The sequence below is a fragment of the Phocoena sinus genome, chromosome 11 (assembly GCF_008692025.1).
Source record: "Phocoena sinus isolate mPhoSin1 chromosome 11, mPhoSin1.pri, whole genome shotgun sequence".
NCBI classification, from domain to species: domain Eukaryota; kingdom Metazoa; phylum Chordata; class Mammalia; order Artiodactyla; family Phocoenidae; genus Phocoena; species Phocoena sinus.
Window position 1 is genome coordinate 49,601,388 of NC_045773.1, and position 17,817 is coordinate 49,619,204.

At 38.4% G+C, this 17,817-nt stretch overlaps 1 protein-coding gene across 3 annotated transcripts in view; it reads right to left on the reverse strand.

Annotated features, from left to right (window-relative positions):
• ARPP21 (cAMP regulated phosphoprotein 21) overlaps positions 1-17,817 on the reverse strand; it is a 118,771-nt gene that overhangs the window by 82,619 nt on the left and 18,335 nt on the right. The window contains exons 9-12 of one of the 3 annotated variants that reach the window (XM_032648742.1): positions 12,115-12,223; positions 10,147-10,248; positions 4,115-4,152; positions 2,149-2,208 (exon numbers count right to left, since the gene is read on the reverse strand). In XM_032648742.1, the coding sequence (XP_032504633.1) occupies positions 2,149-2,208; positions 4,115-4,152; positions 10,147-10,248; positions 12,115-12,223 (309 nt within the window). The remainder of the gene's footprint in view (positions 1-2,148; positions 2,209-4,114; positions 4,153-10,146; positions 10,249-12,114; positions 12,224-17,817) is intronic. The other 2 variants (XM_032648741.1, XM_032648743.1) reach the window with 2 other exon arrangements.

Here is a 17,817-nt window from a genome sequence, read left to right on the forward strand (position 1 = left end):
AAAAAATGGAATTTAAGTTGTTGCTTTAGAGAGTTAGCATTAATGAGATTCAAAATAATGCATTTAATTTATGATCTCTAGATACGGATACACTGAAATCATATCTTTTACTGCTCTATCAATCATTCACTTTAACACTGGCAAGGTAAGGTCCAGAACTGAATTTCATATCTATTTGGGTGTGGAATCATAGGTATCATATCCACAAGTGCCTTCCTATACTTCCTAACAAGCCCAGTCCTAGTCTTCTTCTATTGGAAACCAGGAAGACAATGATAATGAATATCTGGCCATCAAGGGGCGTTGGCCCTCTTGTACATAACTAGAATTTGACCCCAGAGTAGTCATAAAGCACATACTCTAAGTTCTGCTTCTGTGCTGATGAACATAACTGATAACTTTTATGTCCTTCATGTCTGAACGTGACACTTTTTTATTTTTATTTTTTTTACCAAGTTAGGTATGATGTACATTTTGAACTGCTTTTATCAGTGTGTGGATGGCTTTGTGCTAAGTCATATTCCTGAGTTTCTGTGCTTGGTAACTTTGGTGGGTTATAGCATCCGTATTTGGGATGGTTGACTTCAGTAGACGGTAGCTCCGGCTAGGGACCAGATTTGGGGCTATGTAAAACTAAATGCCTCTAGGGGGCAAGAACCCACATTTTATCTGTACTGGTCTAAACAAGCCAGGTCATGGTGTGTGACTGCAAGAGCACAGATACATTCTAGTCCTTCTCTGGGCTTTCAAGGGAAAAAATGCAAGGTTACTTTCTTAACCTTCAAGTGTGAAAATAAACTGTCTAATGATACAAGAGGAAGGTATTAGATGTATAGTTCAACCTAGAAAAGTAAAGGAAGTTAAAATATAGATCCTGTTTTTTTTGTTTGTTTCTGCCAAAGTGTAAAAAGAAAAGAAATTGCTCTAACTTTTCTAAGGATGAGGTCATAAGTTCAGATTTACAGCAAAAAGATATGTTCTAAGCACATAATTCATTTACTTCTGGGTATTTCCTTTTTTCTCAGTGGTCAAGAAGTTCTGTTGGTTTGTTTGTTTTGCCTCTCCTACAACAGAGATGAATCCTAATATTCATAAAAGCACTAGCATATTATATATATTAGGTAAATGTATTAGGTATTGAATATATATATATATATATATACATATACATATAAAATATATATAGCACTGTGTATCCATTGCCCTATAATGGATGGTAGAGACACATTTAATAAAGTAATGAGATAAAAAATTTTTTTAATTAAAAAAATAAAGTGGGCTTCCCTGGTGGCGCAGTGGTTGAGAGTCCGCCTGCCGATGCAGGGGACACGGGTTTGTGCCCCGGTCTGGGAAGATCCCACATGCCGTGGAGCGGCTGGGCCCGTGAGCCATGGCCGCTGAGCCTGTGTGTCTGGAGCCTGTTGCTCCGCAACGGGAGAGGCCACAACAGTGAGAGGCCCGCGTACCGCAAAAAAAAAAATAAATAAATAAAATAAATAAATAAAAATAAAGTAATGAAAGAGCAGGTATAGTACCTCTGCTTTCATGGCACTCTCTAGCCTAGTATAAAACTTTATACATATTATATATATATATATATATAAAATCTATTCTCCTTATCCCACACAGATCTTGATTTAAGTAGTTCATTATAATTGGAAACAATCCCATATCTTTCTTTAGAAATAAAATCTGTGCTTGAAAAAATATTGTTTGAAATATTATGATGGATAGTAGCGGCTAAAAATCAACTACTCAAATAGAGTTTTCATTGATTTGTTTTCCAGTGTTGGGAATGTATACACAATTGCAAGCTATAAGAGAAATTTTAACTCAGTGTAATTCACCAAAGTTGATTTGGGAATGTGAAATCAGTGTGCTGTCAAAGTTAGTCCTGGAGGAAAAAAACCCAGAAAATCAGAGGAAGAACCCTAAAGGACTGTAGACAAAGCACTTGGTTTCCCAGTCCTGTATCTCACAGGACCCCGTATGGCTTCAACACTAGCTCAGTTAACAACCTTTACAAAGAGATAACCAAACATATTTTATTTCATGAACAGAGATATTTTATACTAATACACTTATATTTAACATTGATTCCACCACATCATCTGAAAACACAGTTTTAAAAAAGTAAACCATACCAACCGAAAGAGCTGTCTTTTCTTATAGGTCTCACTGCATATGTTACTGTCTTCCAAGAGCCTACTGGAAATGAAAAACATGATTTTTATGATATAAAATCTAAGGGTACTAAATGCCTTATGTTAAATGGATGTGTACTCAACTATAGCACACCTGTCTTGCAAATCAACCCTATATGCTACGGTTTATTTTCAAGATGTAGAATTTTGCCCTAATAAATTAATGGCAGCCTGATTTTTCCCTACCCTAGGATAAAGTACCGATGCTAGACAGGGAGAAAGAAGGGAAGAAGAAACAGATGGAATGGAAGAGGAGGGGAGAATCAAAGAAATGGATATAGATATAATAGACATTTAATTAATTAAATATATCGGTTGCGATTTTTTTCTTTGGGTAATATTAGTTATTCTTTATATTTTGGGCATAGTGAAATATGCCTTCCAAAGGCAGGTATCAAAGAAATATATTTATTTTTGTAGGGATCTACTCAGAATTTTGCTTTTGGGGACCATCAATACTTCTTCACATATGCAATGCATATTTGTGACAAATTATTGTATTGATGAATATAATCCAATTTGAATATTAGGGACACAAGTGCACTAGCAGTCTTTTCATACAAAACACAAGTATATGACGAAGATTAGGGAGTAAGTAGGGAAAATGATTGGCTACAAGACTAGGGAATACATGTCCTACTAAACTGAATTCTAAATGCTCACTTCATTCTTTGGGTAAAGGATATAGAATTCTGGATTGCTTCAACATCCAAATGTTGCATCCAACATCCAAATTCAATTTTCGATATAGAATTTTGGATTGCTTTAACATCCCTACGATGGTAAAGCTCACGGATTCTTAATTTACTGTAAAAAAGGAATACTTGTTGAAAACTGTATGGGTTTTTGAGGATGCTTTTGGATGCCTTGTAAAGACCTGTTCACTACTTTCATCCCTTCTTCTACAAGAGGTTATTCAGTTGAGGGTAGTTACTTGACGTTTTCTAACTGCTGCTATGAATGAGGGCATTTTTTAAACCAGTCCTCTTGAATGCCAGGTTTAACTTTTCTCTAAGTACTGGAATTTAATCAGATAGCCTCCATTTTAATCGATTTTATAGGGATACCCATTAAGCCAACACCTGAAATGAAATTAACCACCACTCTTTTAATGGCTACCATATTTCCAATCCAAGTTGACTGCTGTGATGCATTTTAATGTGATCACTACAGCTAATGAGGAATTCCTTAATTCCCCTTGAAAACGTGCAATTAAATCAATGGAGCATTTTAATATCTATATCAGTTTAGAACTATTTTTAAAAGGTACATGCTAAATTTGAGAACTTCTGCTCTTATACTCAAGACTTTGTATAAATGTTTTAACACATTCATGTCATAACCACCACCTTCTCTACTAATACCCAGCCAGGTACACTGATAAATCTAGATCGGTTTAGATAAGTTTTCCAAGTTCAGCCTTTTATGAAGACAGATTATTTAGAATGAGAAACATAAAACAATACTATTCAAATTATCATCTGTGTAGCTACATATAACGATAGGGCACAGGAAGAGGCCAGTAACACCAAATACACAAGTACTTTTAGCAGCCTATTCAATAAGCCAATGAAACTGCAAGTTCTCGTCTCAACATTTATACTTTTTAATGCCTGGGGAAGGTAACAGGATTATACCTTTGGAAGGACCAGAAGTTGAGACTTTAAATAAGGAAATTGTTGAAACTTATGTTTGGAAGTAATGGAGGGAATTTTTCCCCACAGTTAAATAGCTTTTAGACATGCTAAATAACATATATGTGTGCATATATATGTGTGTACACATAGATATATGTATTTATACATATATTCAAGCACACACTTATATATGGCATATGTATATCTATGAAAAACAAGACACATGACAGACTTTGTTCCTCTAAAGACATGAAAAAGCAAATTTCATTTTACCTGTTTTCCACAAAAAGGCTTTCCTGGGAGCAAACTGACTGAAAAATAAAAAAAAGCATTGTATCAGATGTTCTGGATATGCTGAGGGAGCCCAAATCCTTGCCTGCTTTTCAAACTACTTTTCCCCTCCAAGAGGAAAAGAATTAAGAAAAATATGTACCATTTTCAGAAAAAATGGAAATAAAAAAAAGGAAAAATAAAACGGTTAGAGTTAGAAGTGTAAGCCATTCTCATGCAGCTCTTTTCCATCACGGTGTCTCCAGGTTTCAAACAGATTTAGCCCGGGTAGCGCCAAGGTCAGAAGAGAGATGTTGTGAATGAAGCTGCTGGAGAAACCTGTGAGCATCAGGTCCTGAGCTAGTGGTTTCCTCTAGGGCTGCCGAGATGCAGCCGCCATCAGGAGCCAAAAGGACAAGTTCAGATCAAGGCAGAGCGTGCAAACTTGGCACGATCCACCTGAGGATAGGAGAGCTGTAAAGCCACAATCCTGAAATTATGACCTGGCTACAATAAACTCTCACAACATAAACAGATGACCTGCCAGACTCTCAAACTGAAGAGATGCTATCAAACAATCTTGGCGGGGAATTGGCGGGGGCAGCGGGGTGCTCAGAAAACAAGTGAGAACAAAATGAAGTTACTTGGGAAAGAATATCAAGCTCCATCTAATATATCTTAGTTTTTCACACAAAAAACCCAGTGACTTTCTTCTTAGCTTGCATTCTCTAGCACGCATTTCTCTGCTATCTTGGGTTTAACATACAACTTAGGGAAGATAAAATTCCATTATCATATGTGCTCGGGAAAGGTAGATCAAATTAAATTTTAACAGAGAAAGAGAAGTCTAAACAAAATATGGTGCAACAGTCCTAAAATACGACTGTGTTTAGGAACTAATATAAAACCATGTTCAAAGTACTAAGTTTGTAAATGTAAATTTACAAATGTAAAATTATACGTGTGGATTTTCTAAATGATGAATAAGTCACCTGGCTAAAGGGATAAATAGAGACTTAACAGGTCAATTTTAAGATAAAATAAAACTAAAGAAATAATAATGACCTTTCAATATTGAATTTTTGAATTAAAAATGCTACTAATGTAACCACTGCTCAGAGATGCCAGTAGGATATTGGTTTCTTTCTACATTTTACTGGAAAAATCATTTCCTTCCACTAAGCCAAAGGGCTAGATTGGGCATAAATGTTTTTCTCAGTGGTCTAAGCATTTTAATGGGGGCATCTCTAGAACGATTTCTGTTTTAACCTCTGTGCATTTAACATGCATCCCGAAGATCGTGTGCAAAAATTTTATTAAGCAAAAGGCAAAAACAGCCAACTAAGAAAAAAGCTTTTCAGAAAAATATCTTTTTAAAAAAATTTGACATTTAATTTTATAAAAGGAAACAAATACAGATGATGTGCCCTTGACATTATTCCTATGAGGATCTCTTTAAAGTAAGCTAAATATCCCATTGTCTTTATTTCCTTTAGTTTGGTTTCCCTACCGGTTTGAGTCAAGTTTGAGCCAAGTCCTGGTATGTGACAAAAGTGAGATTGTGTCAGATATCCACGATGAATTTAATACTTTGTTATTTCTCATCTGTTGAGGTTGAAAAGAGGTCAATTACATTTAGGATGTTCTGGCTGGTACTGAATAACTGAGACTCAATTACTTCTTTGAAAGAGTTGATCAAAGACATGCTGACCTCTTCAGACTCATTAATCTAATAGCATTTGGGGGAAAGTGAAGCAGCCCAAAACTCTTTGAATTAAAAAATAAGTCACTTGCAAGTCAAAGATGATGTTCCCCAAAACCAATCTCCAGAGCATCTGCCTGATTTTTGTGGAAAGGTCCTAAAATATCATCTCATCATCCATCTACCACATTTTCATAAATAAGACAAGAGACAGTTATGGGCTACGATTCAGTAACTGATGAAAATGTGTGTGTGTGTGTGTGTGTGTGTGTGTGTGTGTGTATGTGTGTGTGTATAAAGTAGCATTAATAACTTACAAATTTAATAGCAGAGAAAGATAAAATTGTCACAGTAATTAAGCCCAGCATTCAGAGCTGTCAGGTATATGCATTCTCAGATGTAAATAAAGGTCTTTTTTTTTTTAAAGGAGGAAAACATTTTTGCCGATGGCATACAGAATTCTCTTCCACGTGCCACCCCCAAGCCAGGTGGTGCCTCACACCCTCATCATCAGCTCTCCCTGAAGAATCCCAGCACATGCAAAGGAGACCAAAGATGAGGTCCCCCGCGAATCCCTATTTATACATAAATACCCTTCAGAAATCACCCTACAGGCAAAACAGATCTCTCTCAGATATATTGCTTTATCAACTTAACCTTCCTAAAAGGAACAACGCTGCATAGGACTAATCATAAAACAAGTTGAAATTCTTGCCAAAGGAAACAAGAGCTGTATTTCAAGTACTTCTGACAACAATAGTACATTTATTTATTATTTGAGAACTAAATTGTTGTGTGCTCTAAATAACATTTTAGTTCCCAAATAATAGATAAATTGGTCTCATTTCAAGATACCAAAATTCTCAAACTATATTTGAAAAACTTTTTCTAGAAAACCCTGAAGTAATCTGCATATACTGACTGTGCACCTATGTACAAAAGCACACGCGTGCGCACACACACACATCCTTAGAAACCAAGATACATTTGTAAAATATTCAAGAACGCTTCTAATTTTAAAACAAATCTGGATTTTGCTAAAGTGTAAATACCAGGAAGTATTTTCCCATAAATCTCTATTGTAACTTCAAGTAGAAAAAAAAATCCTACTTAAGTGTATCGATATTTGAACCTGTTTGAACTACTCCACTACTTAATAATTGGCAAAGGAAGCTGGTTACATGACCTCTGTTTTTAACTTATGAAGATGCTAAATTGAAGACCAGCTAAAAAAAAGATTAGATGCCTGTAACTTAATTTCCTTATGCTGGATTCTTTGCATTTGTTTTACAATTGAGTTAAGATACTTTAATTATTATCTTGTGAACCTCGACAATTTGGGCAGCAGTAATGATCATTTGGGAATCTGGAATTGCATAGGTGAAGGCTCCCTAAAGGGTCCTGTCTTTATGTTACTATATATATTCGAGAAAGTTCATATTGCTGTTATGTCCTTGAGTTTGTGTTATCCTGTTAGTACAGGGTGGCGCCCAGTGACCCCTGCCTTGTGTAGCACCTCCCACATGCACCAGGGCTGGTCTGTGTGCCAACAGAATACAGCAGAAGGGAAGGTAGGTCACTTCCAGGATCAGGTTATAAATGACTGTGGCTTCCAATTGGGATTCTTTCTTTCTCTCTCAGATCACTTGCTCTGGGGGAAGCTAGTTGCCATTCTGAAGACACCTGTCAAGTCTATGGAGAAGCCCACATCACTATGTGGGAAGTGAGATCTCCAGCTTACAGCCAGCAAAGAACTAAGGTCTGGAGATACTCGAGTGAACTTGGAAGCAGATAACCACTTCACCAAGCCTTTAGATGAGTACAGCCCCAGCTGACAGCTTGACTGTAACCTCATGAAAAGCCTTGAGTCAGAATCACTCAGCTAAGCCACTCCCAGATTCCTGACCCATGGAAACTGTGAGAGAAGCAGATTTTTATTTGTTTGTTTTTTAAGCTGCTGAATTTGGGAATATTAATAGCTAAAACAGAGAATACCAGTGGTATGACTGCATTGTCTCTACAAGAGCGATCAGACTAGGGAGAAAGACATTTTGTTTTCCGTCTAGGAAAGTGGCTCTTAGTGGCTCATTCAAGCTTCATGAAAACTTATAAGAATATGATAAACACTACAGATCTTATCCTTAGAAAAATGCACATATGCTCATGAACATAATATTTTGCAGGTAATATCAGGGATTTTATTTGATCTCTGAAGCCCTTTATGAGTACACTCTGGGTACAGCATGCTGATTAAAAAACTACTGCCCTAGGAGATCAAGTGAAAAGCAGTGTCAGAAACAGGCAGTTTCCCACCTGAATCAGTAAAGCCAGAAGTGCTGGCCACCGGGCGTGACAGCCTATCAAAGGAGCTCATGCCTCCACTCCCATAGGGAGAAGCAGCCACAGCATTGTAGAGAAGGCTGCTGAATGAGTTCATGGAATAAAAAGGCTATGACAATAGCTTTGCATTTAAGCTTTCTCACATTTAAGTCTGCTTTTACTTGTTAAAAAAAGTTAATACAGCATGTGGCCATAGAGGCTTTAAACAGGAACCCTTGCCTGCAATCTTTAGCCTGGAACCCAGGTCGCTTACGAATAATCTGCTTAAGATGGATGTGAGGAAATGCAGTGTGTAAAGGGAGTCACGCTGACCCCTTCTCCCTTTGATGACCTCCCTATGGACACGAGAATACACAAATGAAGTACAGCAGGGCAAGTGTCACCCCCATCATAGGCATGCATCAGTGACGTTACTTACTGTCACCTGGCTCTTGAGTGTCTGGCAATGTGGCACAGCTTTGGCAAGAAAAAAAAAAGAATAATGTTGTTTGTATATTATGTGGGTGATAAGTATTTGTTTATCAATGTAACAACTCATTCATAAACTATATGACTTGCCAGAACCAGACTAAGAGGGAAAAGGGGTGTGTGTGTGTGTGTGTGTGTGTGTGTGTGTGTGTGTGCGCGTGCCTAAGAGAGAGAGAGAAAGAGACAGAGAAAATAGAAAATAAACTAGCCTTCAGAAATATTTCTCTTCTTGAAGGTCATCAGACAGGAACATTCTACCTCCAGTCCACAGTTGGCATCATTATAGTATCATGACTAGAAAAGATCCTCTCATTACTGCATTCTTGTATCCAGCAAACATAAGGAGAGGTCTACCATGTGTCTTGCTGTCCTATGCACCCTCAATAATTCTGACCATAATAAAAGAATTTTCTAGAATCTTCTAGAATTGTACCTGGACATCAGCCAACTATGGCTACCTCCATCTCCTTCTCTCACACTCCTCTAATTCCCAAGCTCTGGGCCAGATTATTCAACTGAAAATTGTGTTTTAAGAAAGGCAGAGAGGATCTAGAGATCAGGGAGACTGGCTTGGGCTTAACACCTCTAGGGAGAGCAGTCCCCCTCCATGCTAGGCTGGCTTTGTAAGACATCCAGGAGCAAATCACACAGGAGGTCAGACGCTCCACCTGACTTAGTAACGCCAGAGGTGTTGGCAGCAGAGGGTCTACACAAAGGTGCTCACGGCTGTACCTCTGCAGAGAGAAGAGGCCACAGCATTTTAGGAGGGTGCCAGATGAGTTCATGGAAGCGAAAACCTATGGCAATAGCTTGTCCTTTTCATTTCATTGCATTTAAATCCAGTTTTTTTAAACCTTTTAATTTGTATTTAATTTAATTGCATTTAATTTTGGCCACACTGAGGAAAAGGATAACAAAAAAAACCCAATCACATCTTCTTTGGGATTTGAACAATAAAAATTGTTTTCTGACTATATCCTTGAGAATTGTTCACAGAACTATTCGATCTGAAAATGGGGTGGGGGGGGGATGAATATCACTATTTAACTTTGATATAATAAAATGTCCATACTTGCTAAGATTGCAGAAAATTCTGTGTGTGTGTGTGTGTGTGTGTGTGTGTGTAAGATCAACGACTCTTCTTTCTTTTCCTGTAATTCTTTCCTGTGTACAATGTTGGTCTTAAAAAGACAACCGTGTGGTATCTGCTGGCTAATATGAACGTGAAGGGATTTCTGCAAATCTGGCAACCTCTCTCTGTACTTACGGTCTATTTCATTGACCAAAATGGTATCTCTATTTCCCCACAGGTCATACCCTAGAGAGCACATGCAAACCCTCGGCCCCTCCTCCATCACTTCCCTGAAGCAGGTCCTCTTCCAGAAACACCTCTAGTTTGCTGCCCTTCGGTTTGTTCCCTGCCTCCAGCTTCCCTCGTCCCTGCCAGCTCCCTGTCTGGGGAATGAGGCTGCCTTGCTGCTGATGGAAGGACCGCACTCAAGAGGCAATGAAAACAACTACTCACATCGTGTGCAAATATTCTCTCCCTCACTCTCTGATATTCCTCTTCTCTCTCTTCAATTGATTTACTTCGTCTGTCATCTCTAAATGGATGCATTCTGTTTTGCTGAACAGAAAAAAGAAATCAGGAGGGTTATCCAAGTTGAGCTGTTGGAAATCTGCAGTTAAGAAAAACTGTCAGCTGAGAATAATAAATGTTCACTTAAGCAAATGGGGCGTGAAAAGCCTTACTCCCTCTGGTCCCTAAGGAAGCCGTGGTGGGGTACGTGTGTGGTGTGTGTGCCATGCAATGGCAGGGGATGCTTGTTACTCCTGCTTGCTCCCTTGCTGGATGCAAGTAGCATGGGAGTTTCTGGAGTGTAAGCTCCTGAATGTGCCTCAGGTATTCGGTCAGTTGGCTACGTGATGGGTCATGAGTCATGGGCTCTGTCTCCTTAGCAAACCTGTGTGATTTTGACTCCCCAAAAGGAGGCAGAATGGTGGTGAGAAAAGAGGAAGTGGCTAGTTCAAGATGACTAAGAGAAGAAATGGCTTTGAAAACTTGGTGACCGGAGAAACAGAGCCAGGTGGTAAAGAAGGGAACAGGCAGAATGGAAGATATGGACGCTACTTCTCTGCATCCTAACTTGTATTTTTATTCACTCAATGACTTATTCTGTGAATTGCGTCTGGGATAAAAAGAGGAACTAAATTCAAAAAGCTTGTCTGCTGATTAAGGTCGATGTCAAGAAATCTAACAATTCAAAGAACCCAGCATGAGGACTGCTGTTCTTCCCTCTGAACCACTTCCTGTGTCTCTACCGCCCTCCCATCTTACTCCTGCCGTGCCTCCCCAAACGCCCTGCACTAACCACGTCCATCCATCCATTCAACAAACACCCACTAAGTACAGGACACGGGCACATGTTCCAGAGTCAACTCGAGCCATGGTGTGGTTTGATGGTGGTGGCAGGAAACGAGATACAAATGACGAACGGGTTTTTTTTTTTTAAAAAAAGTGCGTCAGAGATGCACACACAGGCTCACGGTGACTCACTGTGGGTAATTAAAATAACAACTTGAGTGAGACGCAGATTGTCTTACCTTTCAGCATTCTAAAGCAAAGTCATTGCCAAAAAAAAAATCTATTTGATTGTCAGAGACATAAAGGGTAACTGTAATGACATTTATATGACTTTCTACTGTTCCTCTTATCATTAAAATTTTGTTTTCTTTTGCCATTTACTTAGTTTTCTTCTTAATCATCCTGGATCCCACCCCCTCCATCCATAGAAAAGTCTCTCTAGCCTTGTTGAGGTCCCATGAGTAAGGCTACTCTAGAACAATGTAATGTTTTGTCACAAGCAAAAAACACGTAAGGAGGAAGTTCTGCTCCAGTTCGTGCAAAACAAGCAGACAACTGACATGGACGATAAAACATGGGAAGGGGAAGGGGTGGGGGACTAAAACCTGAACTCAATTCTTCGTTGTGAAGACTTATTTTAGGAGAGTTTGCAAAATCCACCTGGCCTCACCATAACAAGGTTTGTTGTTTACAGCTACATCAGTTGATCAGCGGTCCGTATTGACAATCCAGCTCAATGTGTGCACAACGGAAGGATAAAGCTGTAGGGAGGGGAACGACTGCCAGAGTTACACAGACACCTGGAAATGCAACTGACAAAGCTCTTCCCATCAGCTCGGAGCCTGAGGCATCCCAACCCCCCAAGACATGCAGCAGAGCCTGCGCCAAGCACCACCCATGCAGCCCAACACAGAGCCATCGCTGAAGCAACCAGGATGTGGTGTTTTGCTACCCACTGAAGGCCAAAGAGGGAGGCAGGGGGGAGGGGGGCAGGAGGTTGGGGGGGACAGTCGTTTCAGAGGCAGGGGAGATTTGGGAGGGGGAGCGGGGACAACAGAATGACAAGAACATCAGGCAGCCCACCTTCAAAAACAACAACGTCAGCCACTCTCAAACTTGAGAACCAACCTGAGTGTCTTCTTTATCAATACTAGAGTTATCTCGCTTCAAGATAAACCGCTTCTGGGATTCTTCACCTTTTTCATCTTTTAAATGTTCACAAAACCTTTGCTCTGGTCTGCCAGCAAAGTAAAACATATCAATAAAAAAAGTTTTTCCCCCTGTTTAAAGTTATTTCTTAGTGTTCCCCCCCCACCCCGCACAGTGGCATTCAACTTTAAAAAAAAGTGTACACGTGGTTTTGATACTAGCATTGCTGGCAATATACAGGTAGGTAATAATATGTCACTTCACAGGTGTGGTCTGAATACCTTTGGTTGTTTGGAATTCGGAGTCTTGTTTGCTGCATGCCGTTCACCATGGCTGAAGTTAAAAAAAAATTGTAAAGGCCTGAAAGTATATAGTGTATAGATGTTTTCTATAGTTATTTTGACCTCCATCACTCTGAATTCAATCAAGTCCCTGCCCATATTCTCAAGCAACTATACATGCTTAGAATTTGGGATTACCACATTAATTCACCAATGTCTGGAAACTAGGAGAACACTTTCTTTTATATCTTCCTATTATATCTTCCCTTTCAAGAACCTTCTGAATCTGTAGTGAGAGAGAACCATCTACGAATTATTTCCGTCTTTCTTTAATGACAAATGCTCTGGAATCTGGCTCCAGCAGACTCTGACATCCTTGACCATGTCTTATAAATCAGTTCAGTAATAGGGGAAACTGGAGATATTTAGTTTAAACAACTTAATGTCTGATTAGCATGGGGAAAATGCTCCAAGCAGTTATACACTATTGATTAGTCAATTGATTTTTTAAGGTCCTCTTAATCATTTTGTATTATTACAGGAAAGGGCTCCACTTCCCTGTTAATTTCCCACGGGCATCACTGCACACCAAAGAACTCAATGAATGTCTTGGGCTTGGGTTCATCCCAGAGGAAGTGCTAAAATGTTCATTCCCCAGTTTAGGAGCAGTTGTAATTTACGGCTGTCATTAAAGTGTCTCTCGTGTCTGATGTATAACTCTGTAAGTCCCCTGGGTTCAGTATGTATCCAGTCATTGGGAAGCCATGTGACAGCATCTATTGTTTAATATGACCAGCAATTAAGGTGACCAGTAATTAAGGGAATCTCATCATTAGCTCCAAAATAAGCAAACAGCACTTTGAAAACAAAGGAGCAGTTTAACTGTATAATTCAAATCTTGATGAGAAGCATTGTTTCCTTAAACGCACATACATAAAGTATAATAATAATTGGGGAGCAGACAAAACCAGAAAACTGAAATAATACCAGTTATAGCCTTCTAGAATTGTATATAATTTCTGCAAAGTGATATCATTATCTTACTCAATCCTTGCAAAAAAACTTTGATGTAGGAAAAGCAAATATTTTTTGCCTCTTTTACAGATAAAGAAACCATCCCTCGCTAAATCTTTTGACTCCAGTTTATAGATTCACCCACTAAGCCACAGGCATCAAACAGCCTATTCACATCCTTGCAGAGAAGTGATTCAGTCTCTCTCTGCTTCTGTTGTACTCAGTGGGTTGGAGGGCCTCACACCTCAGGATAAAGAACAAAAAATCTGCATCATATCATCTTCAATATCAATGTAAACGTTTTCCATCAAAATTAAGATGTAATAAAATATAGCAATCTGGAAGTGCGAATGTGACATTTTAACATCAGAACAGAGTAAATTTGCACTGTATAATGAAGAGGTCATTTACAGTAGAGAAATGAAATATATTTTGGTGGAGCACAGTCACAGGTCACTTCAATTACTTATTACGCTATAAAGTCTGACAATACTAGTGTGAATAGCTACAGGTCACTGTAAACGAGAAAAATTCTCCAGGAGCTTTTCTTTTCTCTTTCTTTTTTTTTTAGGAGCTTTTTTAAAGCTTCCCAACATTTTCAACCACTTAGATGTTGTTATATTGTTTTCTTTCCTTTCTTCTTAATTGATGTATGGTAAATGTACAATATTATATAAGTTACAGGTGTACAATACAGTGATATCCAAATTTTTTTTAAAAAAAAGCTTTTTTAAAGCTTCCCAACATTTTCAGACACTTAGATGTTGTTGTATTGTTTTTTATGTAGCATGTAAAATTAGGATATTAACTTAAGTACAAACGTTGATAGTATCAATACTAATTAAGCCTCTTCTAATAGCCCCAAGTTCTGCAAACGTGATAAACTCTAGTCAATGAAATGATTTGCTGACAGCTAAATATACAGATATATTTCTTTTATTTGTTGCTAATCATCTATAAATGTTCACTTAGAAATGAAATGGTCTAAGAATGTGAACTTTTGGATTCATGAGCATAAGGTGAATTTGCTTCAGACCAAATTCTTCTTTAGGCAGAAAATCATTTAGAGTGAGATTTCAGCGTAGTAACCAGAGATAGAATGCAAGTTCCATGTGGGTAGGGACCTTGCTTTTTAACAACTGAATCCTTAGTGCCTAGAACCATGCCTGGCATATGCGAGGCATTTGGTTGGATGAATAAATTACTCAATGTATGAATGAATGAAAATTTAGCGCAGCTGTATATAAATCACAGTAATTCAGGGACAGATCAAAGAATCACTGAGTAAGATATACAGTCACAAATGTTTATGAAACAGAACAGGAGAGAGTTTGGTTAGTAGGAGCATAAATTCAAATTTAGAGGGACTTCCCTGGTGGTCCAGTGGTAAAGAATCCACCTTACGATGCAGGGGACGTGGGTTTGATCCCTGGTCTGGGAACTAAGATCCAACATGCCGTGGGGCAACTAAACCCGCGCGCCACAACTACTGAGCTCCCGCGGCTCAACTAGAGCCCCCGTGCTGCAAACTACAGAGCCCGCATGCTCTGGAACCCGCATGCCACAACTACAGAGCCCACGTACCCTGGAGCCTGCCCGCCACAACGAGAGAGAGAAAACCCGCCTGCCACAACTAGGGAGAGGCCCTCATGCCGCAACGAAAGATCCCGCATGTCTCAATGCAGATCCCGCGTGCCACAACTAAGACCCGATGCAGCCAAAAATAAATAAATTATAAATCTTAAAAAAAAATTTAGACCATTAGGAACATCTTTAAAAATCAGACTTATGTTTGGCTTCAAGTCAATTGTGTTATTAAAGAAAAGCTTTTCACATTTGAGGATATCTTGGGAAAAGAGGTGGACATGGGAATTTTAGCTTTTCTAGTTTGGGAACTTCTCAGTTAAAATGTCATTATAGTTACGAGAGAGCTATTCAACCATTATTTTTGAAATGTCATCTGCGTTTCTTCATAGTACTGATTTTCTTTTTTTCATAGCAGGAAAAATACATCCATCACATAAGCAAGAGTAGTCAAAGGAGCTCGTTTGAATCAATAATGGAAATATTATTTAGAACAACAATATTTGTTACTCTGATATAAATTATGCAAACTGCATCTTGCACGACTGCTTTTCAAGTATTTTGTTTAAATTTGTTTTCAAACATTAGAAACTAAAAGTCCAAATTACTAATCCCTTCTTGATTCTCCAAAAATATTTTCAAAGGTTAGAAAGTAACCATTTGAAGTTTGCATAAAAGGAATAAAATAAACCTAATAAGATTTTTCCAGGTTGATTTTATAGAGAATTACCTAGAGGTAAGGAGTAATTTTAGGTTTAAACTCATGCAGGCTATTACTGAAGTATTATATGTGATTACACTAAAAATTACTGGTAATGCACCATTATATTAGCGCTTTTAAAAATCCTTTTTACCACTAATTTAACATTATAGCAATATTATTTCTTAGCCATAAAATGAATGGAACTAAAGTAATATATCATGGACCTTTATTTAAAATGGTAATGAATTATTTTTAATGTATCAAGATGTAACTCTAAGAAAAACTCCTCAAGGCTTCAAAAGGTCAAGGTATTTATTAAATTAATGATAACTAGAGTTTACTATGTATCTCATGGCCATGCATTATACATGCCTACATTTTTTTTCCCTGGAACATTTCAGTCCATGAGTTATTATTTTTAGCTGTCTCTTTATCATTATCAAAAAGCAGAGAAAACAAATTTAATGTTTCTTCTTTTTTTTCAAAATTTATTTATTTATTTTTGGCTGTGTTGAGTCCTCATTGCTGTGTGCGGGCTTTCTCTAGTTGTGGCAAGCGGAGGCTACTCTTCCTTGTGGTGCATGGGTTCCTCATTGTGGTGGCTTCTCTTGTTGCAGAGCACAGGCTCTAGGCGTGCGGGCTTCAGTAGTTGTGGCACGTGGGCTCAGTGGTTGTGGCTCACGGGCTCTAGAGCACAGGCTCAGCAGTTGTGGTGCACGGGCTCAGTAGTTGTGGCTCGTGGGCTCTAGAGTGCAGGCTCAGTAGTTGTGGTGCACGGGCTTAGTTGCTCCGTGGCGTGTGGGATCTTCCTGGACCAGGGATCGAACCTGTGTTCCCTGCATTGGCAGGCGGGTTATTAACCACTGCGCCACCAGGGAAGTTCCTAATGTTTCTTCTTGATTAAAAAAAAAAATAGTTTCCTCTTCTTAAGTTTTTTAAAAAAGTGTTTTCCCACAATTCATAGCAGGTGTCTACTGTGACACTCATTGATCACGTGTGGTGAGCAGTACTGGCAATTCCATTCTGTCTCGGCATCCCCAGTCAAACCTTTCAAAAGTTAGAACTAACTCTTCATTGTTCCTTATTAGACAGAGCTCATGAATTGACAGGCAGTATGGCTGAGTGAAATACTGTGTAAGACCATCAAACTCTATCTTCTCGTCAATTGATTCCAATTTTAGTTAGATTTCTTTCACCTGAACCTTAAAAAAAGATGAGGATGCTTTATTATTTTTTTAAAATCTTTTTGATCTAGAAGTATTTTCAGTGGTTTACTCTCACTGCCATTTGGTTTCCATTTCTTGAAACCAAATGTATTACTTCTCATCCAAACAGTTCAGTTTAATCCCTCCCCCTCACATATGCACAAATGAAGAATTCAATTCTGCTAAACAAGGAGAAGCACAAAGGGACATCTTTGAATTTCATACTGAATAATGGAAAGATGGTCATCAATATGCATGAAAGCTTGCTGTGCACAGCAGGGTGAAATATTTTGATGTCAAAGACATTCGTCAAAAATATTTTAATAGTCAAACATATTACAGAAGTCTGAGTGGCCCTGTTCCCTTAACACGTGGAAATATTCAATTACGATACTGACAACTGATACCTCTTATTTAAAAAAGAAAGTCCTATGTTCTTTACATATTTCATGATTTCCACTTCCACCTTGTCATTCTATACCATTTTATTCTCTTTTAAATGAGACTACGCCTTAAAAATTCAGCATTCTAGCATTTAAGTTTGGAAACCAAACATCTTCAACCAACAGACTACAACTTCTCTTTCTACTCTATGCCCCAATTCCACCTTTCCTGAAGTCATGGTGACACACTCACGGCCTCTCCACTAGCAGAAATCTTTTTTTTTTTGTTTTTGGTCATTTGTATATGTTCTCTGTTGAAATTTCAGTTCATTCTATTGACCATTTTTATTTTTTGAATTTTATTTATTTTTTATACAGCAGGTTCTTATTAGTTATCTATTTTATACATATTAGTGTGTATATGTCAATCCCAATCTCCCAATTCATCCCACCACCACCACCTTCCCCCACCACTTTCCCCCCTTGGTGTCCATACATTTGTTCTCTCGCAA